Source organism: Coregonus lavaretus, assembly GCF_964263955.1.
Source record: "Coregonus lavaretus genome assembly, chromosome: 2".
Classification (NCBI taxonomy): Eukaryota; Metazoa; Chordata; class Actinopteri; order Salmoniformes; family Salmonidae; genus Coregonus; species Coregonus lavaretus.
Window position 1 is genome coordinate 20,417,835 of NC_139989.1, and position 27,755 is coordinate 20,445,589.

The 27,755-nt window shown below is 44.4% G+C and overlaps 1 protein-coding gene across 1 annotated transcript in view; it reads right to left on the reverse strand.

Annotated features, from left to right (window-relative positions):
- The window catches only part of LOC311138579 (disks large-associated protein 1-like), a gene marked incomplete at both ends in the record, with an annotated part of 123,847 nt that overhangs the window by 83,812 nt on the left and 12,280 nt on the right, over positions 1 to 27,755 (reverse strand). Inside the window, 3 exons of the mRNA XM_084173328.1 lie at positions 426 to 606; positions 23,156 to 23,373; positions 27,036 to 27,737. Coding sequence (XP_084029454.1) covers positions 426 to 606; positions 23,156 to 23,373; positions 27,036 to 27,737 — 1,101 coding nt within the window. The remainder of the gene's footprint in view (positions 1 to 425; positions 607 to 23,155; positions 23,374 to 27,035; positions 27,738 to 27,755) is intronic.

Genomic DNA, 27,755 nt, shown 5'->3' on the forward strand with positions numbered 1-27,755 from the left:
TCAGCTCTAATGAGAAAGCCTAATTGGAATATTTCTCTATGTATGTCATTGGAGTCTACAGACACACAGACAGGATGATGGGGGATCAGGGAAAGGGCGGGCTGTATTTCCTCTAGTCTAATTAGTGCTTTGAATTTCACTCTGATCATCAGACCTGAAGAAAACAACACCCAAATGTTTGGAGATGGTTTGGTTTAATTAGCCGCTCAGATGGGATGGTTGCTGGATGGTTGTTTGATGATTGATTTGGGGCTGGTTTGGGGTTGGATTGGTTTTGGTTTGGGGTTGGTTTGGACTTGATTTGGGCTTTTTCAATGGTTGATTTGGGTTGTTTCCTCCCCTCTGCTACCGTTGGGAGTAAGTAAAGACAGGAGACAGTTAGGGGATGGGACAGGGGGGAGGTATGCGCCCCTAGGGGCACCAACCTGGCTGATGGTGCTCATGGCTCTCATGTAGCTCTCGTTTCGCGAGCGGAATTTGGGCGAGGCCAGCAGCCCTGCTGGGTCCAAGCTGTCCAGGCTTCTATTGATGGAAACCTCACTCACCGCCCGCAGGTAGCTGTGGCTCCGGATCTGCAGCTTGGGAGAATGCGAGTCAGTGGAGATCCTGCAGTAAGATGGAGAGGGAGTGGGAGAGAGAGAGACAGAGAGAGAGAAGGGGGGTGGGATATGCATGAGAGAGAGCCTCATGCATCTTCAATCGCTTCAATCTTCAATCGCTTCAGGACCAGCTCATATCTAATCAACAAGCACATTGTGTCAGAAGCTGTGAGTGTCCTTGGAATATCTTTTGATTCGCACGACAAAGTGGAGAAAAAGGACTCTGATCCATATAAGTAGTGGGGAGATGTGTGTGAAGGGAGTGGAGGAGAGAGATTAACACGCAGACACGTGTGCACACACACAAACACACACAAACACACACAAACACACACATAGCTCTCCTGCAGAGGAATCTGAAGGGTGAGCTCATTAGCCATCACCTGCAGGCACCAAGCAGGTGGGATATCCTTCAGCACCTTCACACCTGTGTGTGTGTGTGAGTGTATGTGTATGTGTGTGTGTGTGTGTGTGTGTGTGTGTGTGCGCGTGTGTGTGCGCGTTTGTAGGTCCTCGAATATTAACTCCACATGCATTTTGGTGTTATGCAACCTATGAAAAGTAAATAGCTTACCTTCTTCTACGATAAATGATATCATTACAACGGCATACAAACATCGGACATACAACATAATATTAACACATGCAATGAAGTGAATGTGTAGAAATTTGAATCGTTTTTTCAAACAGGACACACATAAGCGCACATGCACACACACACAAACACACACACACACACGCACACACACACGCACACACATCCTCTCTCTCTCCTGTGACTCTCTCCCTCCAGGTCCAGTCTGTCTTAATTATGTATCGCCTCCTTAAAATAGAGCGTGGTTACCACGGTGAAGCAAACCCGATTACTCATTCTTGGATGGATGGAACATGGGGCGAAAGAGGGGCACACAGGGACTGGTGCAGTGAGGAGTGGAGACCGAGGAATACGGGAGAGAGGGGAATGGGTAAAAAGGGGTGAGAGAGTGAAAGAGGAGAGTGGAATAAGAGGAATACACATTCACATTAGGGTAGAGGGAAAGAAGGAACGAGAGAAGGCGACAAAAACTTGATCTGAATGTATTTCGATACAGTGCGATCTCTTTTAATACACTCTAAAACTCATTGATATTGACAGGATTGGACTGGGGGTCTATGAAGACCACAGGACCTCTATCCCTCCACGGTCTCCATCCATCCGCTGACTGATCACCCCCTGTGGGACTGATTACCATCAGGAACATGTTTATTGTGTCCGACCAAATGCCAGAGCCTGCCTGCCTGCAATCACCACGACCTCAAAGGGGGTTGTGTTATCCTGGAGAGGCCCAGTGGAACAGGTCTGCTTTAATGAACACATGCTACCCAGTAGGCCTGAGGCCCTGTGTGTGTGTGTGTGTGTGTGTGTGTGTGTGTGTGTGTGTGTGTGTGTGTGTGTGTGTGTGTGTGTGTGTGTGTGTGTGTGTGTGTGTGTGTGTGTGTGTGTGTGTGTGTGTGTGTGTGTGTGTGTGTGAATATAATCCTCCATAACAGAACAACAAGCTGTGTTATGTACGTCACTCTCGCTCTCTCGTATCTCTCTCTCTCCTTCTCTGTCTCTCTCTCTCTCTCTCTCTCCTTTTCTGTCTCTCTCTCTCTCTCTCTCCTTCTCTCTCTCTCTCTCCCGCTCCCTCTGTCTCTCCCTCTGTCTATTTCTCTCTCTCTCTCTCTCTCTCTCTCTCTCTCTCTCCTTCTCTGTCTCTCTCTCTCTCTCTCTCTCCTTCTCTCTCTCTCTCTCCCGCTCCCTCTGTCTCTCCCTCTGTCTATTTCTCTCTCTGTCTCTTTCTCTCCTTCTCTCTGTGATTACGTTACGTTGTTATTATAATGCATTATGTTATTCAGGAAGTCTGTTTCCGTCAAAATAGAATGATGAAGAAATTGGAAATCTAGGCCAGGAGTAAATTAGTTTTACTGAAATAATACAGGCAGAGGGAGTTTGTTTGTCAGTGTCAAAATGTATGTCATTATTTTTCACCAAACGCCTGTTTTCTCTCTTTAGCTAGAAAATAATAATCCTCACAATTTAGACTACGGTTTTATTTATGGGTTTTAATCAACCGAGAAATTGGCATTGTGTTCTGGTTGTAGGTAAACACATCAACTGAATAAATATGTGTCCCAAATGGTACCCTATTCCCTATATAGTGCCCTATATAGGACCCATAGGGCTCTGATCAAAAGTAGTGCACTATATAGGGAATATGGTGCCATTTGGGATGGAACCACTGTCATTACAGTTCTTTAGTATCACCTCAGACCATTGTAAAGAGCTATTCTCAATAAACAACAGTCAATCACTATGCTATAATAGCCCTATTGATATCTATCATAGTATACATAGTATGGAGATCAATATCTAAAATGCTAGAGAGAAGACTCCGCCATGATCCTAAACTATGGTCACATTCCAGGCTGACTACATTGCAGACGTATGCCAGATCTCAGATCGCCTGGATAGGTGTAAACCCTCTTGAATGATACGGCAAAATTTAGATTTTCGCCAAATAGACATACCCAAATGTGGCCTCCCGAGTGGCGCAGCGGTCTAAGGCACTGCATCGCAGTGTTGCGCCATCACTACAGCCTGGGGTTCGATCCCGGGCTATGTCACAACCGGCCGTGACTGGGAGCCCCATAGGGTGGTGCATGTCGTATCGGCCCAGCGTCGTCCGGGTTAGAGGAGGGTTTGGCCGGCGGGGCTTTACTTGGCTCATTGTGCTCTAGCAACTCCATGTGGCAGGCTGGGCACCTGCAGGCTGACTTTGGTCGTATGTTGAACAGTGTTTTCTCTGACACATTGGTGCAGCTGCCTTATGGGTTAAGCAAGCGGTTGTTAAGAAGCATGGCTTAGCGGGTCATGTTTCGGAGGACGCATGACTCGACCTTTGCCTCTCCTGAGGTGAGTTGCAGTGATGAGACAAGATCGTAATCATGAAAAAGGGGGTAAAAAAGACATGCCAAAATGTAATTATTTTCCATTAGATGGCCATAAACAACAACTGGTAATGTTGCATAGTTTTAGAAAGATCTGGAACTCACCTTTCTGGTCAAAATAGTTATAAATTGCTGAGGTGTACTCACTTTTGAGGACACAAGCTCAAGTACATTGTACAAATATTATGAAAATATGAAAAAGCATATCAGATAATTTTTCCTATTCAACAAAAGTGGGGCAATAGGGCTTGAACTGATTTAAATGCTTTCTAAATATAGTAACAATCAAATTATAAATGACTTACTATACGATTTCACCTTTCTTATAACTGTAAAATAATATGATCATACTTAGTGACAGCACAATATTGGCATTATTTCATATAACTGACGACAGAGAGACTTTTCTCCTAAAAGTCCACTGAGCGGTACAGAGACAGCATTCAAATGTGTGCAGACTGGTTACAACCTTAAGCACGATTTCGTCCATCTGTCTTTCAATTCCATACATTTATTTGAAAAGTAAATCTGTTGAGAGCTATAAATCCCCCTGAGAACATCACTGCGAGATTAAACTACTATTGTTGCATCTGCTAGACTTCACAAGTACAGGAAATCGTTCCTTTGTCCGGATAGGCCAGAAAATGTGTCGCTCCCTATGCAAATATCCGATTGCATTAGCGCATAAGTATTGGGACAAGCAGCACTTTTAGGTAGTTTAAGGCAATTGATGTTGTGCCGTTCAAAGAGCGTGCTGTACACAGAAATATCGGTTGGAACCAGTCCAGAACCGCTCAAAGTCCCTTATATAGGGGACTTAACGTCTAAGAGTTAACATTCAGTCGCTAGTGAAAGTCTACACACCCCTTGCACGGTCTTCACATTTTGCTGCCTTTAAAATTCAATCTAAAAAGGGAATGAATTAGATTTTTTTTTTTTGATTTACACAACCTACTCCACACTTTCAAAGTGAGAGAAAAAGTATAAAACATCTCCAAATTAATTACAAATAAGATAATGAAAGAGGTCTTGATTGCATATGTCTTCACACCCCAGAGTTAATACTTGGTGGAAGCACCTTTGGCAGCCATTACAGAGCTGAATCATTTTGAATACGATTTTACCAAATTTGCACAACTCTTTAGGGCAACATTTATCCATTGTTTTTGTCAAAATTGCTCAAGCTCATTACATTTGTTTGGGAGTCATGACAGCAATATTCAATATTCAAACCCAGATTTTCAAGTAGATTTAAATCAGGACTGAGATTAGACCATTCAGGAACACTCAACACCTAGGAAAGCCATTATGGTGTGTCCTGTAGTTACTGCCACTCTGGAAGGCCTCTAGAAGTGCAAGTGATATAAAACACTGAATATTCATTAATATATATTGTAATGTCTAAATACTTCACCTATTTGGTACGGTATTGTACTGTGTGTCATTACACAGTACTTTCTTTAATACCGTATGATATTACAGTAAGTGTACTGTAATATGAAATACAGACATTTACTTGCCGTTGAGATACCTGTGAGCTACTGTCAAATTCACAGTGTACGCAATCAAAATATGGAAAATGTTCTATAATTTTTATTTCACATTGAAAATGTGAAGTAGGTTGTGTACATCAATCGAGAAAAAAAATCGCCTTTCTTCCCTTTTACGATCTAATTAAGACTGTGCAAGGGGTGTGTAGACTTTCACTAGGCACTGTATAAGCTGTGTGTGTGTGTGTGTGTGTGTGTGTGTGTGTGTAGTGATATTTTCAAAATACTGTAATTTGTATTGTCAAAATACTGTAATTTGTATTTTCAAAATACCATTTTTTTTCTATACCATTTAAAAAAAATAGTTGTTCACATTTTGTGACCCCCTCTTTCACCCTGTATTGGTATCAAAAGTCTGATAGCACTATCGTGTGATAAGAGCGTCTGCTAAACTAACTAAATATAAATGTATATGTAGAAATGAACAATTGCAAAGCATGCTGAGCTCCGCCCTGAAACAAGGCCAATAATAATACCCAGTGTGCTTTGCAGTTCATTTTCATATATACATTTACAATTTGGTCATTTAGCAGACACTCTTATCCAGAGTGACTTGCTCAACTAAGTTAGATAAACAACAACATACTGTATCACAGTCATAGCAAGTAAAACGTTTTTGTAACCGTTACTGAGAATGTTGTTGCTGTTCGGGCCGGCTACTTGCAAATGTATTTTTGTGTTGTAAATTACAAAATACATGTATTTTAATTGAATACATTACGAAATACAAGTATATTCTAGTTCATTTTGATACATTGATCTTTATGGTATTTTCCATTCCTGTGTGTGTATGCATTTGTGCATGCTTATTGGCCTATTAAAGTCATTCATTGCCTCTGTGCTGCACCACCGTTACATAATTGGCGTCGCACAGGTCTCAGCTCTCTCCATAATGATGACTGAGCATCCAGAGGAAGATTCATTGATATTCACCTCATAGAATCATGTTTATTACAGAATTCATAATTAACTGACTGCAGTGGGAGAAATAACAAACACTTTTATTCTTCTATTGGCTATGTATGTGTCCTCACTGTGGCGTTTCATAGCCAGTTGTCACGATCGTCTAAAGGAGCGGACCAATACGCAGCGCGTGGAGTGAACATGATGACTTTATTAAATAAAGCACAACACGAGAAAACAAAACAAAAGACGATACGTGAAGTCCTCTGACACCGACAGAAACATAGAAACACTGGAACAATAACCCACAAAACAAAGGAGAAAACACACAGAATATATATGGCTCCCAATCAGAGATAACGAGCCGACAGCTGACACTCGTTACCTCCGATTGGGAGCCATATATATTCTGTGTGTTTTCTCCTTTGTTTTGTGGGTTATTGTTCCAGTGTTTCTATGTTTCTGTCGGTGTCAGAGGACTTCACGTATCGTCTTTTGTTTTGTTTTCTCGTGTTGTGCTTTATTTAATAAAGTCATCATGTTCACTCCACGCGCTGCGTATTGGTCCGCTCCTTTAGACGATCGTGACAGAATAACCCACCATAAAAGGACCAAGCAGCGCGTCCAGGAGCAAAGGGTCTGGACATGGGAGGAACTGTTGGACGGTAAAGGGTCCTGGACTTGGGAGGAGATCCTGGACGGTATGGATCGCCGACCATGGAGCGAGACGGTGGAGAGGCGACGACGAGAGGAGCAACGGCGGCAGCAGGTTTTTCGTCGGAAGGACGAGAGGCAACCCCAAGTAATTTTTGGGGGGGGGCACATGGCTTGGGCAGCTGGGCAGCAGGAGGCTGCCACAGGGAGAAAAGGAGAGAAGGCTAACGGAGTACGGGAGCCATTGGCGAGTGGAAGGAGGGAAGTGTGTGTGGCACGGCGTGAAGGACTGATGTGTGTTGCCAGTCCGGTCCGGCCCGTTCCTGATCCTCGGTTGAGGCCAGTGGTGTGTGTTCCCGGTACGGACCGGCCTGTTCCTACTCCAAGCACCAGGTCCACGGTGTGCTACGCCAGTCCGGTCCGGCCTATTCCGGCCACTCGCACCAGGGATGCGGTGCGCGTCGCCAGCCTGGCCCGGCCTGTTCCGGCCACTCGCACCAGGGATACGGTGCGCGTCGCCAGCTCAGCCCGGCCTGTTCCTACTCCACGCACCAGGGATACGGTGCGCTTCGCCAGCCCAGCCCGGCCTGTTCCTACTCCACGCACCAGGGATACGGTGCGCTTCGCCAGCCCGGCCCGGCCTGCTCCGGCCACTCGCACCAGGGATACGGTGCGCGTCGCCAGCCCAGCCCGGCCTGTTCCTGCTCTCCGCACTAGGCGTGAGGTGAGTCCCCAGGGTCCAGCATGCCCTGTTCCGGCTCCCCGCACTAGGCGTTATGGGAGTCCCCAGGGTCCAGCATGCCCTGTTCCGACTCCCCGCACTAGCCCTGAGATGCGTGTCCTCAGCCCGGTACCTCCAGTTCCGGCACCACGCATCAGGCCTGCGGTGCGTCCCCAGGGCCAAGCATGCCCTGTTGCTGCTTCCCGCACTAGCCCTGAGATGCGTGTCCTCAGCCCGGTACCTCCAGTTCCGGCACCACGCATCAGGCCTACGGTGCGTCCCCAGGGTCCAGCATGCCCTGTTGCTTCTCCCCGCACTAGCCCTGAGATGCGTGTCCTCAGCCCGGTACCTCCTGTTCCGGCACCACGCACCAGGCCTACGATGCGCCTCAGACGGCCAGAGTCTGCCGTCTGCCCAACGGGGCCTGAACTGCCCGTCTGCCCAAAGCCGGCAAAGCCGCCCGTCTGCCATGAGCCATCAGAGCCGTCCGCCAGACCGGAGCCGCTAGAGCCGTCCGCCAGACAGGATCAGCCAGAGCCTTCCGCCAGACAGGATCAGCCAGAGCCTTCCGCCAGACAGGATCAGCCAGAGCCTTCTGCCAGACAGGATCAGCTAGAGCCTTCTGCCAGACAGGATCAGCCAGAGCCTTCCGCCAGACAGGATCAGCCAGATCCGTCAGTCGGCCATGAGCAGCCAGATCCGTCAGTCGGCCATGAGCAGCCAGATCCGTCAGCCAGCCATGAGCAGCCAGATCCGTCAGCCAGCCATGAGCAGCCAGATCCGTCAGCCAGCCATGAGCAGCCAGATCCGTCAGCCAGCCATGAGCAGCCAGATCCGTCAGCCAGCCATGAGCAGCCAGATCCGTCAGCCAGCCATGAGCAGCCAGATCCGTCAGCCAGCCATGAGCAGCCAGATCCGTTAGCCAGCCATGAGCAGCCAGATCCGTCAGCCAGCCATGAGCCGTCCAGCCAGGATCCGCCAGAGCCATCCAGCCAGGATCCGCCAGAGCCGTCCAGCCGGGATCCGCCAGAGCCGTCCAGCCGGGATCCGTCAGAGCCGTCCAGCCAGGATCCGCCAGCCAGCCAGGATCCGCCAGAGCCAGCCAGCCAGGATCCGCCATTTAGTCAGGTGCTGCCCCTTAGCTCGGTGTTGCTCCTTATCCTGGTGCTGTCCCTTATCCTGGTGCTGTCCCTTAGCCTGGTACTGCCCCTTAGTCCGGTACTGCCCCTTAGTCCGGTACTGCCCCGTAGTCCGGTGCTGCCCCTTAGTCCGGTGCTGCCCCTTAGCCCGGTGCTGCCCCTTGTCCCGGTGCTGCCCCTTATCCCGGTGCTGCCCCTTAGGCCGATGCTGCCCCTTAGTCCGGTGTTGCCCCTTAGTCCAGGTGGGGTTAGTTGGAGGGTGGTCATTGGGAGGAGGCTACCGAAGCAGGTTGTGACTGTGGTGGGGTGGGGATCACGACCGGGGCCATAGCCGCCACCGTGGACAGACGCCCACCCAGACCCTCCCCTAGTCCTGATGTTGGTGCGCCCGGAGTTCGCACCTTTAGGGGGGGGTACTGTGACACTCTGGCTCCATAGACTTTGATATTTGAGCCAGGGTTGTTCATTTTCGTTTGTTTGAGGGTATTTCTATGTTGGGGATCTAGTTGTTTCATTTCTATGTTTGGGTTTTGTGCTTGTTTAGTCATATGACTCCCAATCGGAGGTAACGAGTGTCAGCTGTCGGCTCGTTATCTCTGATTGGGAGCCATATATATTCTGTGTGTTTTCTCCTTTGCTTTGTGGGTTATTGTTCCAGTGTTTCTATGTTTCTGTCGGTGTCAGAGGACTTCACGTATCGTCATTTGTTTTGTTTTCTCGTGTTGTGCTTTATTTAATAAAGTCATCATGTTCACTCCACGCGCTGCGTATTGGTCCGCTCCTTTAGACGATCGTGACACCAGTAAACACGCCACACGTACGCACACACAGGGAAGGGCAAAAACTACAAAATACAATTACAAAATACCATAAATACCATAAAGTATTTTGTATTTTGAAAATACAAATTACAGCTCTCGAAAATATCTTGTTGCAAAATACATTGGGGGGTAGTTCTGCCCAATGTAATACAAATGACTAAATACTCATAAGTAATTGAGATACATATTTAAAATACATGTAACAGAAATACTGCCCATCTCCACACACACACACACACACACACACACACACACACACACACACACACACACACACACACACACACACACACACACACACACACACACCTAGTAGTAATGACATGATCAGGCAGTTATATGGGAGGTAATGGACAGATGCCAGTGGAGGCTGGTGAGGGGAGGATGGCTCATAGTACTGGATGGAATGGATTGGTTGTGTCGATAAAATGTACCAATTGTGTCGATAAAATGTTAATTACTCGAGGCTTTGATCAAAAGGTTGTACACTAGTGGCACCTGCTGGTCAAAATAATTTAGAACCGCCAAATTATTATAGATGACGTCAAATACGCTGTGTCGCGTGCACAGTGTGGCCTTTTTGTCTTCTACCAAACCAATACAAAACCAATCAGGTTGTTGCTCGACAAAACGAAGCTTTCGGACGTCATTGATAAAGTGCTTCTGATAAAGTGATACAAGCATCGGCACACTGCTTCGAAGTAAACTGCTTAGCGATTTCGACACATGCCTTGGAGCTCCGGTATCAAATGTAACACCACTAATGGAAAGCATGTGTTTGATGTATTTGATACCGTTCCATTGTAGGTGTTGCAAAGGTTGTTTAAGTTGCCTCTCAATTTTAACTGCTTTATGAGCTTGTCGTTGCTGTTGTTGTTTTTCCCCATGTACAGTATTATTGATATTTGGGTGCTACTGTATGCACCTTTGTTGTAATGCACTTTGATTTTAATATTGTTATATTTATTTTTGCAATTTTATGTTTTTACTCTGTAAGTGTCCTTGGGTATCTTGAAAGGCAAAAATAAAATTTCTTCTTCTTCTCATTGTTATTCAATTCTATGTGACCCTCCTCTGATTTAAAATGCCACCAACCATCACAGACAGACGTGTTGCTTCTGTGCTGAGACTACATACTAGGCTAGGGGATGTGACTACATACTAGGCTAGGGGATGTGCTGTCAGAATATGTGTCGGATTAAGGAAGTGTTGGGAAAGAGATAAGAGACATGAGATGAATTAAGTGGAATTACATCATCAATATTAAGTAGTTATGTGCTTTATTGACAACCTCTTGTCTACGTAATACACTTAAAAATAAAAGGTGCAAGTTGGAACCAAATAAGGTTACTGAGAGCAATGCCATAGGGCAGGGTTCTTCAATTCCGGTCCTGGAGGGCCGAAACACCTCTGTTTTTCATCCTCTCCTTCTAATCAGGGGCTAATTCAGACCTGGGACACCAGGTGAGTGCAATTAACTACCAGGTAGAAATAAAAAACAGAAGTGTTTCGGCCCTCCAGGACCGGAATTGAAGAACCCTGCCATAGGGGAACCAATTTAGAGTCTCTCTGAAGAACCAGAATTGAATAGCCCTGCAGTAGGGATTTAAGCCTTATTTACATATTTCCCATGGTGCCTTTCGAGATATTTTTTTTTGTTGCATTACCAGTACCACCCATGGGTGTGCTTGCTAGGGACATGGTTGTTACATTCATTCATTTTCAGATTTCTAGCTTTCAGCAAGTGAGATCCTAAGGTATATGTTTCATTTAAATGTAATTCTGAAAAGTAACAGAAATTGCATCAATTATGTAGTTTTTTTATATACAGTTGAAGTCGGAAGTTTACACACACTTAGGTTGGAGTCATTAAAACTTGTTTTTCAACCACTCCACAAATTTCTTGTTAACAAACTATAGTTTTGGCAAGTCGGTTAGGACATCTACTTTGTGCATGACACAAGTCATTTTTCCAACAATTGTTTACAGACAGATTATTTCACTTATAATTCAGCGTATCACAATTCCAGTGGGTCAGAAGTTTACATACACTAAATTGACTGTGCCTTTAAATAGCTTGGAAAATTCCAGAAAATTATGTCATGGCTTTAGAAGCTTCTGATAGGCTAATTGACATCATTTGAGTCAATTGGAGGTGTACCTGTGGATGTATTTCAATGCCTACCTTCAAACTCAATGCCTCTTTGCTTGACATCATGGGAAAATCAAAAGAAATAAGCCAAGACCAAAGAAAAAAACTTGTAGACCTCCACAAGTCTGGCTCATCCTTGGGAGCAATTTCCAAACGCCTGAAGGTACCACGTTCATCTGTACAAACAATAGTGCGCAAGTATAAACACCATGGGACCACGCAGCCATCATACCGCTCAGGAAGGAGACACGTTCTGTCTCCTAGAGATTAACGTACTTTGGTGCGAAAAGTGCAAATCAATCCCAGAACAGCAGCAAATGACCTTGTGAAGATGCTGGAGGAAACAGGTACAAAAGTATCTATATCCACAGTAAAACGAGTCCTATATCGACATAACCTGAAAGGCCGCTCAGCAAGGAAGAAGCCACTGCTCCAAAACCGCCATAAAAAAGCCAAACTGTGTTTTGCAACTGCACATTGGGACAAAGATTGTACTTTTTTGAGAAATGTCCTCTGGCCTGATGAAACAAATATAGATCTGTTTGGCCATAATGACCATCGTTATGTTTGGGAGAAAAAGGGAGGGCTTTCAAGCCGAAGAACACCATCCCAACCGTGAAGCACGGGGGTGGCAGCATTATGCTGTGGGGGTGCTTTGCTGCAGGAGGGACTGGTGCACTTCACAAAATAGATGGCATCATGAGGAAGGAAAATTATGTGGATATATTGAAGCAACATCTCAAGACATCAGTCAGGAAGTTAAAGCTTGGTCGCAAATGGGTCTTCCAAATGGACAATGACCCCAAGCAAAGCCCCAAAGTTGTGGCAAAATGGCTTAAGGACAACAAAGTCAAGGTATTGGAGTGGCCATCACAAAGCCCTGACCTCAATCCTATAGAAAATGTGTGGGCAGAACTGAAAAAGAGTGTGCGAGCAAGGAGGCTTACAAACCTGACTCAGTTACACCAGCTCTGTCAGGAGGAATGGGCCAAAATTCACCCAACTTATTGTGGGAAGCTTGTGGAAGGCTACCCGAAACGTTTGACGCAAGTTAAACAATTTAAAGGCAATGCTAACAAATACTTGTCACGGAATCAGCCGAGGCTGCCCCTCCTCCTTGCTCGGGCAGGCTTCGGCGTTCGTCGTCCCCGGAGTACTAGCTGCCACCGATCTATGTTTTGGTGTTTGTCTAGTTTGTCCTGATTGTTTTCACCTGTTTCCCATTATGTTACATTGTATTCCCTTCATAACCCCCTCTCTCTCATTAGTTATTGTGTGTGATTGTTTTCCGTGAGGTCGGCAGTGTTCGGGTGTATGCGTATTTTGTTCCTCTCTGTTTGGAGGTTTTGTTTGTATTTGATTTTACTGTGCAAGTAAAGTTTGTCTGCCAGTAGCTCGGTGTCCTACGCTTGACTTCGCTCACAGCATACACGTCGCCCTGACAATACTAATTGAGTGTATGTAAACTTCTGACCCACTGGGAATGTGATGAAAGAAATAAAAGCTGAAATAAATCATTCTCTCTACTATTATTGACATTTCACATTCTTAAAATAAAGTGGTGATCCTAACTGACCTAAGACAGGGAATCTTTACTAGGATTAAATGTCAGGAATTGTGAAAAACTGAGTTTAAATGTATTTGGCTAAGGTGTGAGTAGCATAAGATGAATTCATCAATCAATGTACATGCAAAAACATAGATATTGAAACAAACAAACAATAAATAAATCTACCCGCAATAGAGCATGTTGGGAAGTATGATAATGACGGGCGTGGTTTTGGTTCAACTCTGTTTATTAACCCCAACACTGGGCCTCATTTATACCACTGAGTGTTAATTTAACCCTTTACAGTGTTAATTTAACTATTGAATCAACACTTAAAATGTTAAATTGAGAAATAAACACTAGTTAACACTGGCCAATTGTCTGTGTGCTATGAAAGGGACACATCTGCAGGCTTCCATACATTTCAAGAACCTTTTAGAATTCTGAAGAACTCTAGATGCCGCGTCAAGAACCCCACACTTAACTCAAAGGTTCTTTATCGGACAAGAGTTCTCCAAGGAAACTTAAGAGGAAGAGCCATTAAAGAACCTTTATTTTTTTCAGTGTAGGATGGGTGGTCCTGTATCTGTGTGAGCAACTTTTATGATTTTATCGTGTAAGCAGCTACATGATTCCTTTCAGATGTTTCTCCATACTGTTGAATTTTTCATGAACACGTTCAGTGAAAGGAATTTGCTGTTGCGCCAGGAATGAAAGTCTCAACACAGGACTTCTGAAATTCAACTTTTAAACCATGGAAGTTAACAGAGAGAGAAACTTATCTTTTAGGGAAGGGAAATTAATTGACTATTGTAATATGTCCATAAATGTCACCTGACAGCAGAAACGGACTGGTCAAAGGGTAGTTCGGGTAAATGCCAGATGGCGCAGTGGCCACTAGAGATCCTGGTTTGAATCCAGGCTCTGTCGTAGCCGGCCGCGACCGGGAGACCCATGGGGCGGCGCACAATTGGCCCAGGGTATGGGAGGGAATGGCCGGCAGGGATGTAGCTCAGTTGGTAGAGCATAGCGTTTGTAACGCCAGGGTTGTGGGTTCGATTCCCACGGGGGGCCAGTATAAAAAAATAAAAAATAATGTATGCACTCACTAACTGTAAGTCGCTCTGGATAAGAGCGTCTGCTAAATGACGTAAATGTAAATGGTTGATGCATCTTTAGCCCAGTGGGCCTGTCTAAATTGGGAGTTTTGCACATAATTAGCGTTATTTGGCTAACAATGGTGGCCTCGAGGGAAAAAAAGGGCCAGTGTGTTATAAATGTTCGAGCATATTTCCGGTCCCTGCCTGACAGACTAACAGACCTAGGAGGGTCTGAATCTATAAATCAGTAATACATCATGTTGAGTTCCATGCAGAAGGAGAATCCAACCATATACATTAAAGTGCATACTGAGCATAAACATGGAACATGGAATACATGGAACATCAGGGTCATGGATACAAAACATTCCATATAATGTATGTACCCAAATGGCACCCTACTCTTTATTTAGTGCCCATAGGTAAAACAATAGTTATGCACTGTATACTGTACGCTGTATGAGGCATCAGCTTTGAATCAACTGCTCCAACCCCCACCCACATGCACAGAACACACACACACACATACACAACACAAAATGCACATGCTGTAGGCATGATTTGCATAGTGTTGTTGGAAATAATGTAAACTTATAGATACACAGCCATGAATGCATTTGCATGGACTGTACACCAGACCTGGGATAACTATAGTTTAACTACACTTTGTGGAAAGTAAAAAAAAATTCTGAGTAACAAATAGTTTCTTTGGAGGTCACAACAACGATTTGAATACAGCTCTCAGAAAGTGACCTATTTTTTTCAAAACTATTTGAGTATACACATATAAACACAACATGTAAAGTGTTGGTCACATGTTTCATGAGCTGAAATAAAAGATCCCAGAAATGTTCCATACGCACAAAAAGCTGATTCCTCTCAAATTTGGTGCACAAATTTGTTTACATTCCTATTAGTGAGCATTTCTCCTTTGCCAATATAATCCAACCACTTTACAGGCGTGGCATATCAAGAAGCTGATTAAACAGCATGATCATTACACAGGTGCACCGTGTGCTGGGAACAATAAAAAGCCACTCTAAAATGTGAGGTTTTGTCACACGACACAATACCACAGATGTCTCAAGTTTTGAGGGAGCGTGCAATTGGCATGCTGACTGAAGGAATGTCCACCAGAGCTGTTGCCAGTGAATTTAACGTCAATTTCTCTACCAAACGTCGTTTTAGAGAATTTGGCAATACGTCCAACCGGCTTCACAACTGCAGACCACGCGTATGGCATTGTGTGGGTGATCGGTTTGCTGATGTCAACGTTGTGAACAGTGCCCCATGGAGGCCGTGGGGTTATGGAACGGGCAGGCATAAGCTACGGATAACGAACACAATTGCATTTTATCAATAGCAATTTGAATGCACAGAGATACCATGACGAGATCCTGAGGCCAATTGTCGTGCCATTCATCCGCTGCCACCACCTCATGTTTCAGCATGATAATGCACGGTCCCATGTCACAAGGATCTATACACAACTCCTGGAAGCTGAAAATGTCCCAGTTCTTCCATGGCCTGCAAACTCACCAGACATGTCACCCATTGAGCATGTTTGGGATGTTCTGGATCGATGTGTACGACAGCGTGTTACAGTTCCAGCCAATATCCAGCAACTTTGCACAGCCATTGAAGAGGAGTGGGACAACATTCCACAAGCCACGATCAACAGCCTGATCAACTCTATGCGAAGGAGATGTGTCACGCCGCATGATGGTGGTCAAACCAGATACTGACTGGTTTTCTGATCCACGCCCTTACTCTTTTTTTTAAAGGTACAGTGCCTTCGGAAAGTATTCAGACCCCTTGACATTTTCCACATTTTGTTACGTTACAGCCTTATTCTAAAATTGATTAAATTGTTTTTCCCCCCTCATCAATCTACACACAATACCCCATATTGACAAAGCAAAAACAGGTTTTAGAATTTTTTGCAAATGTATAAAAACTAAAAAACGGAAAATAACATTTACTACGTTTTCAGACCCTCAGTACTTTGTTGAAGCACCTTTGGCAGCGATTACAGCATTGAGTCTCCTTGGGTATGACGCTACAGCTTGGCACATCTGTATTTGGGGAGTTTCTCCCAATCTTCTCTGCAGATCCTCTCAAGCTCTGTCAGGCTGGATGGGGAGCGTTGCTGCACAGCTATTTTCAGGTCTCTCCAGAGATGTTAGATCGGGTTCAACTCCGGGCTCTGGCTGGGCCACTCAAGGACATTCAGAGACTTGTCCTGAAGCCACTCCTGCATCGTCTTGGCTATGTGCTTAGGGTCGTTGTCCTATTGGAAGGTGAACATTCACCCCAGTCTGAGGTCCTGAGCGCTCTGGAGCAGGTTTTCATCAAGGATCTCTCTGTACTTTGCTCTGTTCATCTTTGCCTCGATCCTGTCTCCCAGTTCCTGCCGCTGAAAAACATCCCCAAATCATGATGCTGCCACCACCATGCTTCACCATAGGGATGGCGCCAGGTTTCCTCCAGACGTGACACTTGGCATTCAGGCCAAAGAGTTCCATCTTAGTTTCATCAGACCAGAGAATCTTGTTTCTCATGGTCTGAGCGTCTTTAGGTGCCTTTTGGCAAACTCCAAGCGGGGTGTCATGTGTCTTTTAATGAAGAGTGGCTTCCGTCTGGCCACTGTACCATAAAGGCCTGATTGGTGGAGTACTGCAGAGATGGTTGTCCTTCTGGAAGGTTCTCCCATCTCCACAAAATAACTCTAGAGCTCTGTCAGAGTGACCATCAGGTTCTTGGTAACCTCCCTGACCAAGGCCCTTCTCCCCTGGTTGCTCAGTTTGGCCAGGCGGCCAGCTCTAGGAAGAGTCTTGGTGGTTCCAAACTTCTTCCATTTAAGAATTATGGAGGCCACCGTGTTCTTAGGGACAATTCCTTTGACCTCATGGCTTGGTTTTTGCTCTGACGTGCACTATCAACTGTGGGACCTTATATAGACAGGTGAATGCCTTTCCAAATCATGTCCAATCAATTGAATTTACCACAGGTGGACCCCAATCAAGTTGTAGAAACATCTCAAGGATGATCAATGGAAACAGGATGCACCTGAGCTCAATTTTGAGTGTCATAGCAAAGGGTCTGAATACTTATATAAATAAGGTATTTCTGTTTTTTATTGTTAATACATTTGCAAAAAAAAATGAAAAACCTGTTTTCGCTTTTTGTCATTAAGGGGTATTGTGTGTAGATTGCTGAGGATTTGTTTTTATTAAATATTTGTTTTTGTATAAGGCTGTAATGTAACAAAATGTGGGAAAAGTCAAAGGGTCTGAATACTTTCTGAAGGCACTGTATCTGTGACCAACAGATGCATATATGTATTCCCTGTCATGTGACATCCATAGATTAGGGCCTAATTAATTAATTTAAATTGACTGATTTCCTTTTATGAACTGTAACTCAGTAAAAATATTTTAAATTGTTGCATGTTGCGTTTATATTTCTGTTCAGTATAGTTCTCAGGAAGTGACTACTTTTCAGAAACTATTGGATTGGATGCCTTCAACTAATGGCAGGGCTGTATCTGGAACTGCAATGTTGAAGATATAAATAGAATGAATAGAGCACACACAATCTCCTATACTATTCCAATCTATCTGACAGACATATTTGATCTACACAATACATTTCTATCTCAACATTCTGTAAATGTCCATTCTGCTGAATTTCCATTGCCCCAGGTGTACATTATCAAGTCAAAGCCATTAACCAATGATATTTTGTACAGATAAGTATAAATAAGTTGTGACGTTCAACTACTGTATGACTCTTTCAACATGCCACTAAAAAGATTAAAAGCTGCAATTAATTTTATGAGACCTGGAAATACTGCAGAGTAATTCAAAGACATTAGCACACATTGTAAACAGCAATTCAGATGCTTAGCAAAAATATCTTTGAACCTCTTTGTGCATCTGAAGTGTTAGTTTCAAAAACACTGATGTTTGATTTTGTAAAAAATAAAATCAGACCAAAAAAAAAGCTACGTCCTGCTCCTTCCCTGACTCTTCCTAAATGTTTGTATTTTACATTGCTCATTTTTTAGAATTTTCTAATCACAAACAGAAAAGTATTTAGAGCATTTTTACATGTTTTTTCCCCACACCTATTCCCAACTTAACCCGCCAAGACAATGTGCTGTAGGACGTTGGTACCCAGCCAGGCGCTAATGCGTCTCTCTCTCCTCACTGAATGAATGACAAATGGATGAATGGGCGATAATTGTGCACGTTACTTCACAATTTAATTTGAATTAGGCCTAACTGAATGATAAGGAGGGTGAAAAGGTTGATTTAATTTAGAACGACAATAGTGTAATGATGAGTTTGTGTTATGCCTATTTATCAGCTTTGGCGCTCATGTTTATAGCAAAAAATTTGACCGCACGCCTTGTGGGTTGATATTACTGTCTTTTATGTTTTACTTTGTAAAAATAAGCTGTTACAGGGCTGTTTTATTTACTATAACTCTATTACTAATCAAATGTATTGTAAGGAAAACGAAAACATGCTACATGTTGCAGTAGGCCTTTAGAATAATGCAAAACATATCCTTGACTCTATTTGAGTTGATGAGCGAGGGGAAACAAACGATGCCAGCCCACTGAATGAATGACAAATTGATGAATGGGCAATAATTGTGCATGTTACTTCACAATCTAATTAAAATTAGGCCTAACTGAATGATAAGGACGGTGAAGAGGTTGATTTAATTTAGAACAACAAAAGTGTAATGATGAGTTTGTGCTGTATATTTAGACCAGCATACTGTGAATTATGGTGCGTTGTGGGCGGTGAAAGAATCTCTGGCTTATTAACATATTTTGAGGCGTGCCTTGTAAGAGACTGTATTTGTTGCACCCATTCGTGAGAATGCTGAACCCCACAGAATACAGTACCATACTGTATTTTTTTATTTGTGTATACAGTGAGGGAAAAAAGTATTTGATCCCCTGCTGATTTTGTACGTTTGCCCACTGACAAAGAAATTATCAGTCTCTAATTTTAATGGTAGGTTTATTTGAACAGTGAGAGACAGAATAACAACAAAAAAATCATGTCAAAAATGTTATAAATTGATTTGCATTTTAATGAGGGAAATAAGTATTTGACCCCTCTGCAAAACATGACTTAGTACTTGGTGGCAAAACCCTTGTTGGCAATCACAGAGGTCAGACGTTTCTTGTAGTTAGTTGGCCACCAGGTTTGCACACATCTCAGGAGGGATTTTGTCCTACTCCTCTTTGCAGATCTTCTCCAAGTCATTAAGGTTTCGAGGCTGACATTTGGCAACTCGAACCTTCAGCTCCCTCCACAGATCTTCTATGAGATTAAGGTCTGGAGACTGGCTAGGCCACTCCAGGACCTTAATGTGCTTCTTCTTGAGCCACTCCTTTGTTGCCTTGGCCGTGTGTTTTGGGTCATTGTCATGCTGGAATACCCATCCACGACCCATTTTCAATGCCCTGGCTGAGGGAAGGAGGTTCTCACCCAAGATTTGACGGTACATGGCCCCGTCCATCGTCCCTTTGATGCGGTGAAGTTGTCCTGTCCCCTTAGCAGAAAAACACCCCCAAAGCATAATGTTTCCACCTCCATGTTTGACGGTGGGGATGGTGTTCTTGGGGTTATAGGCAGCATTCCTCCTCCTCCAAACACGGCGAGTTGAGTTGATGCCAAAGAGCTCCAGTTTCATCTCATCTGACCACAACACTTTCACCCAGTTCTCCTCTGAATCATTCAGATGTTCATTGGCAAACTTCAGACGGGCATGTATATGTGCTTTCTTGAGCAGGGGGACCTTGCGGGCGCTGCAGGATTTCAGTCCTTACATTTTTAAATGTTTTTTGTCATTTAGCAGACGCTCTTATCCAGAGCGACTTACATGAGCAATTAGGGTTAAGTGCCTTGCTTAAGGGCACATCGACAGATATTTCACCTAGTCGGCTCGGGGATTAGAACCAGCGACCTTTCGGTTACTGGCACAACGCTCTTACCCACTAAGCTACCTGCCGCCCTACAATTCAGACAGCCCTGTATATGTGCTTTCTTGAGCAGGGGGACCTTGCGGGCGCTGCAGGATTTCTGTCCTTCACGGAGTAGTGTGTTACCAATTGTTTTCTTGGTGACTATGGTCCCAGCTGCCTTGAGATAATTGACAAGATCCTCCCGTGTAGTTCTGGGCTGATTCCTCACCGTTCTCATGATCATTGCAACTCCACGAGGTGAGATCTTGCATGGAGCCCGAGGCCGAGGGAGATTGACAGTTATTTTGTGTTTCTTCCATTTGCGAATAATCGCACCAACTGTTGTCACCTTCTCACCAAGCTGCTTGGCGATGGTCTTGTAGCCCATTCCATCCTTGTGTAGGTCTACAATCTTGTCCCTGACATCCTTGGAGAGCTCTTTGGTCTTGGCCATGGTGGAGAGTTTGGAATCTGATTGATTGATTGCTTCTGTAGACAGGTGTCTTTTATACAGGTAGCAAGCTGAGATTAGGAGCACTCCCTTTAAGAGTGTGCTCCTAATCTCAGCTCGTTACCTGTATAAAAGACACCTGGGAGCCAGAAATCTTTCTGATTGAGAAGGGGTCAAATACTTATTTCCCTCATTAAAATGCAAATCAATTTATAACATTTTTGACATGCGTTTTTCTGGATTTGTTTGTTTTTATTCTGTCTCTCACTGTTCAAATAAACCTACCATTAAATTTATAGATTGATCATTTCTTTGTCATTGGGCAAACGTACAAAATCAGCAGGGGATCAAATACTTTTTTCCTTCACTGTATTTATCCTGTAAATCTACAGTAAGTTACTAACTACTGTCCTGCCAGTAATTTACTGTAATTCAGTGCCAGAATACAGTACCATACTGTATTTGTGGAATCTATAAACAATTTCCTGTAAGTCTACAGTAATTTACTGGCTACTGTGCTGCAGGTAATTTACTGTAAAAATTACAATACATTTTTTACAGTGTATTTATCAGCGTTGGCGCTCATGTTAATAATTTGACCACACGCCTTGAGGGTTGATCTCATTCTCTTTTATGTTTTGTCTTTCTACACAATAGCCATATTTTGTTACTGATAGCATTCTCAGTAACACTTATAATAATAATAATAAGCCATTTAGCAGACGCTTTTATCCAAAGCGACTTACAGTCGTGCGTGCATACATTTTTGTGTATGGGTGGTCCCGGGGATCGAACCCACTACCTTGGCGTTACAAGCGCCGTGCTCTACCAGCTGAGCTACAGAGGACCACTTAACATGAAACTGTTCTAGTGCCTGTGTAATTAAACTGCAATTACTTTTGGAGCATTTTATTTTATTAGCATATACATAATACTTTGGTATTTGCATTTTAATTGCATAGCAATGAGCTGAGAGTTTTTGTAACAACTGTATACAAGAGGAATAGTCACTGTTCCTTATTCCACTTATGTAATAACGCCATTGATGTGCAATTATAAGGAAAGTCCTATGTAACACCAATGTTGATGTTGTTATTGTAGTAATCACAGTTACTAAACATGTATAAGAACTTGATGTCAAGTGTTACTGCATTACCTTGTGTCTCAATCATTATGAAAATATTTGTTAGTCATTTGGAAGCTGCAAAAGTGGTCTATTCTAATGTTGAGGTGATTCCATGTCCCTCATGTATTTCATTCTAGGCTAAAGGCTACATTAAGATGAATATCTGAGAGCCCTCCAAACCATGTGCTAATGATCATATATTTAGACTAATTCAACTAACTGTTGTAGTTTTTGGTTCTTCAACAAATATTTGGCAGCCATCAAATAAATCTTTTTTTGTTTTCAAATAACTTGCATATATTCAAATACCTTAATATTATTTGGTTTTCTGAGAGGTATTCAAAATACTTTCAAATATTATTTGTTTTTCTGAGACCTGTATTTGAGTCATATCAAACTCTATAGAAACTATATTCGACTCCCTCGAGTATTAGAAAAGTTGGTATTTTCAAATAAAGTACTGTATTTTCTGCCCAGGTCTGCTGTACACATGCAAACAAGCACACGTACACACACACACACACACACACACACACACACACACCAACTACCGTTATTTCCCCTAGCCCTTCCCAATTTAAGTAATTTTTCCACCATGACCTTTCATCTACTTTCCTAAGTATGGGTCTCAAACTTGTAAAACACTATAAAAAAATAAAAAAATAAAAAATGTGACATCCATGATGTTCTGGGTAAATTTAAACACGCATTTTGACCCCAGCAAATCTGTCCTAGAAACAAGCTACTTCCAGCACAGGAATGGTACAACCATGCTGATCACATATACTGTATATGATTTCCCTATGATGCTCAGAGGCTGAGAAATACAGATCTGAAATCAATTTGACCCACAATTTGACCTCAGCAATTTGACCTTGACCTTGGTCTATATAACCTTTGAACAGTGTTTCCTAGAAACAAGCTGCTTTCTGCACAGGAAGGGTGCAACAATGACGATCATATAGATATACTGTAAGTATGATCTGAAGTAAATTTGAAGTAAATTTGACCTTGACCTTTGTGCTAGAGGCAAATGGTATTCTGTGCAGTAAAGCTCCGTCAATGATGATCACAAGGATATAAGTATGTTTTCCCTGTGATATTCAGAGGCAGAGGGACAGTGATCCGAAGTTTGGCAAAGAATGAGCAAAAAATGTCATGAACATCATAAAATGTCATAATTTGATTGATTTACGACTTCGGTACAGTAATCAAAGATTTGGCTATACATTTTGAACAGTTGGGTCTATCAACTCAGGGGAAAAGGCATATGAAAGAGGTTATTCTCAGCTACTGGAAAATACATTTTGGGAGGCTAAAATCATATATTTATGATCTTGATGTACTTACTGTACGGGTCAAATTGACTCGGAACATAAAAGGTGTCGGCCGAATCGAACATAAGGGAAGAGCTAGTACGTATCTACTCACTTGAGGGTGGTCATCTCGGTGAGCGATGGCTGTGTGGCCTTCAGGTAGCTGGCCCGGCGTGCCTGCACCTTGGGCGAGGGCTTGGGGCTGCAGTCCGAGTCACCGCTGTCTTCCTCTGCCATGGCCTTGATGTAGCTGCCGCTGCGCATCCGCCGGCATGGGATCTCCTCGTCCTTCCCTAGGGGCGAGAATCCCCCACTCCACTCGTCCTGGGGCACCTGTGGGCGGAGACCGTGAGAACATACCGGTGACCATTGTCAGAGCGATGACCCACCCATCTAAACACTATGACCAAACTCTGACCCCTGGCTGAACCCTGGCTGAACCCTGTCCCAGCCAATCCCAGCCTGGAATGGGATTATCCAAACAATGCTCTATATCCAGCCAGCCGCTAACCGCTAAAGTCACAGCACTGATCAATGGTAACCGCTAACCGCTAATGTTACTCTGAATGGGGTGTATTAGAACCATACCATTAGAGTGTAGAGACTAGACTCCTCTGTGCTGCTCTCAGTGACGCATATCAAACTGAGGAGTGAATTGTTTGGACTAAAACGTCTAAATTCTCCAACCCTGTCTGTCTGTGCAGTTACTGTGCCACGCTTTTAATGAATGTGTCAAAATAGGCAGGCAAAGAAGCCATCTCGACCGCCGTGAGAAAGAGAGAGAATAACAAAGGACGTTTTGTTCTGCCCCAGCACTGCGCTGCTCTCCAGTGTGAGTGGCTTTTAGGGGAGTTAACATGGAGGTGAAAGGCAGAGAGGAGAGCTACAGAGAGAAAACTGCATCCCAAATGACACCCTATTCCCTATATAGTGCACTACTTTTGGCCAAGGCCCATAGGGCTCTGGTCAAAAGTAGTGCACTATATAGGGAATAGGGTGTCATTGGGATGGAGGCAGAGTGTCTGAATAATCAACGGCATGAGAATCATTCAACAAGCCGGTTAGGGAAGCAACTTGTTTTTGACGTCAGGGGCAACAAGCGAAAATGCCAAAGAGAGAGAATATCTAGGGACTGATGAGGACTCGAATGACACACATTATAAGCCACTGGCTGCGTTTCAAACACATAAAAGACACACCCTCCTCCACTTACCCTCGCCTTATGCCCTTGGGGGAATCCCCGCGGCCATCTTTGCCGTCGGTCCAAACAATTAGCCAAGCAAGGGAAGTTGGCAACGTAAGCCCCTCAGCCCTAGTTTGTGATCGAGTTTGCGAGTGTACAACTCTGTTCACTCCGGGGCCTGACGCCCCATAATTCAATTCGTGATGATTGTACATTTGCTAAGAAAAGTCTGCCAAAACTTAAAACCAAAATCAATATGGAGAAGTCAACATACAAGTGTAAGTAAAAAACTAATGTAAATAAGTTAGAAATTGTGCTACTAATGCACATGACGGAACAAACACGTATCGTAAAAGTAATGATGTTTTTGTTTGGTTAGCTTTGGGAAACGTTAGCTACCACATACAACTTTCCCTGACATCACACTTATACATTGTAATTTACCTGATATCGTCGGATGGCTAGCATTCGATGTCTGCGGATGCGTTGTCTTCTAGCCAAGATATGAAATGCAATCATAATTGACTGTAGCGCATATAAAGCACACACAACAGCTACCGGTGGTTCCATGATGACTGAAAACACAACCGTGGGACGAACGAGTGACACATTTCCAGGAAGGGTGGTCCATTTAAAATTAATTCAGTCTTCCCTCGCCCCTTGGCCTGCAAGTGTCAACTCATCATACGTCATGATACGTCATCAGAAATGTCCACTTAATTTGAGGGCTGAGGGGAGAGGGTGTGTCTTTTACGTGTTTGGAATGCAGCCAATGTCTATGTCATCTAAAACAGGAACAAACATAACACCCTGCCAAATAAAGCTGACACTGAATGGCAAAGAAAGATCGGTATGCAAACTAAGGTATTACACAAACAGAAGCACTGTACGGCCATCTATATTCGAGAGGTTCAATACACTGCAGAGGAACATTGACCCTGGCCAAGACACATTGGGAGGTGATTGGCTGAGCATCACTGTGTGTGCATGCGTGCGCATGCGTGTGTGAACGGGGACAACTGAAAGTGTGTGAATGGCGAGGGGCGGAAAACAAGATCACATTGCAGCAGGAGAATAAAACAACATGTCACTCCAAATCGAAAGAAGTTCTGCTCCTTTTTAGAATTCAAAAGCTTGTGAAAAGCCTGTGCTCAGCCCTGTGAAAAGTGTCATGCCTCCTCTTTGACAGTGCTTCTTTTTTATCGTCACTTCTCTGTAGAAGAAAGAGAGCAGCAGCTTTTTTCAGGTCGGGACAGGAGGAATGTTGCTACTGCTGCAAGAACACCACCCGTCCTTGATCTGATCGATTGGTGAAGCTGTTAAAATGCATGGCTGCAAAGATCTCTCTCTTAGGCCCTCTTACTTTCTCTCTCTCTCTGACTCTCTTCTCAGTGCTCTCTCTGACTCTCTTCTCAGTGTCTCTCTCTGACTCTCTTCTCAGTGTCTCTCTCTGACTCTCTTCTCAGTCTCTCTCTCTGACTCTCTTCTCAGTCTCTCTCTCTGCTCTCTCTCTCTCTCTCTCTCTCTCTCTCTCTCTCTCTCTCTCTCTCTCTCTCTCTCTCTCTCTCTCTCTCTCTCTCTCTCTCTCTCTCTCTCTCTCTCTCTCTCTCTCTCTCTCTCTCTCTTCTCTCTCTCTCTCTCTCTCTCCCTCCCTCCCTCCTCAGGCTTCTGTTTGCAGTTCACCCAGTCAGATGAGGGATGTATCCGAGTTGAATCACTTCCTCTTTCCATCTTCTCCCCAAACAAACAGAAAGCGAGAGAGAGCACAGTGGGGCCACCAGGCTCAGGGATATGTGCTTTCTCCTCTTTTCATTCATTCTGTTTCCCCTCTCTCTGATCTTACGTCAGCAGCCCTTATACCGCTTTACCTCGTTCAGACTATGTCCACGTCCCAAATGGCACCTGATTCCCACTTTTGACCTGGGCCAATAGGAATCTGGTCAAAAATAGTGCACTATATAGGGAATAGGATGTCATTTGGGACAATCTTTGTGAATATGGCAGCTACTGTGTAAGAGAGGCTGCAGGTACTGTGTATGGGATAAGGCTGATTTCCAAGTAAATATACTGCATGCAGTGATTGTAAAAGATAATCTTAAAGGCTAATCCAGTTGATAATATACATAAGTAATAGCTCCACAAGCAATCCTTCTACATAGAAATCCACTAGCACAAACACAGTAATCTCAGCACCCAGAACCAAATCAGCTACAGGGCTGTCACAAGACATTACAAACACACAGACATGTAATAATGTTAAGGACATGAGACAAATGGAATGAGGTCCACAACCAGGGATGATATGCATGATGGTAAAAGGTGAGGAGGATGACGTCTCACATTCAACACAAATAAGGCCGTCTCACATTCAACACAAATGAGGAAGTCTCATATTCAACACAAATGAGGACGTCTCCCATTTTAAACAAATTAGGAATTCTCACATTCAACACAAATGAGGACGTTTCACATTCAACACAGATGAGGACATCTCACATTCAACACAAATGAGGACGTCTCACATTCAACACAAATGAGGACATCTCACATTCAACACAAATGAGGACGTGTCACATTAAACATTTAAGTCCCCAAAGAGTGGCTGATAGAGAGAGAGAGAGAGAGAGTAAGTCTGCTCCTTCTTGCCTCCTCTCCCCCTCGCTATCTCTGTCTCAAGGGACAGTGGACATGCAAGGGGCCTGGGGTCTCCACACACACATATTAATCTCTGGGAGGACATGAATGGATGGATGGATGGTTATGAAGGTGTTTAGATGGGAGTTCTGGAGGTGAAGAAGAGTTGTTGTCATACCTGGAGGAATTGAAAGGTCTGGCGGCCCCCCTGCTGGCAGGTCTCGGCCTTAACCAGGGCTTTGTCCAGGTTGACCGATGCCTTCTGGTAGACTTCCCTGGCCCTGCTGACCGTCAGTGTGGATGACCAAGAGCTCTTCTTCAGCAGCTGGCCAGTTCCATCCATACCCATGCCCAGTCCCGGCAACCCGGCGCACGTGGAACACTTGACGTCGTTGTTGCTCCGCGACGTCTTCAGTGAGTGGGCGCTGATTGTGTTGTACTGCTCCATGAAGTACTGCGACTGGGACTTCTCTGGGTGGCGGCCCATGGTCATCACCCCAGAGGGCATGCCTCCCGGGCTGGGGCTGTGGTGATGGTACAGGCCCACCTCACGGTCCAGGGTGTCGTCCGAGCTCCAGTAGCCTGAGATGGCAGAGCGCATCTTGGGCTCCGACCTGCTGCGGTCCTTGCTCTTGCTGCGCTTGCTGCTGTGCTTTAGGGTGCTCGAGTGGGAGGGCGGGTCGTCGGGGCTGGCCTTGCCCCCGTTCACCCTGCCCCCCGATGGGCCCTCCAGGGAGTGGGACTTGGTGAAGAGCTTCTGGACCGAGTGGACAAGATGGCGGATCCTCCCGGGGCTGTCGCTGCGCTGGTGCTCCATCGCTGTGCACTTGTACTGCAGCGTGTGGTAGCCGTCGTGCCGCACCGGCGCCTGTCGCTCAAACTGCTCCAGAAGATTTGG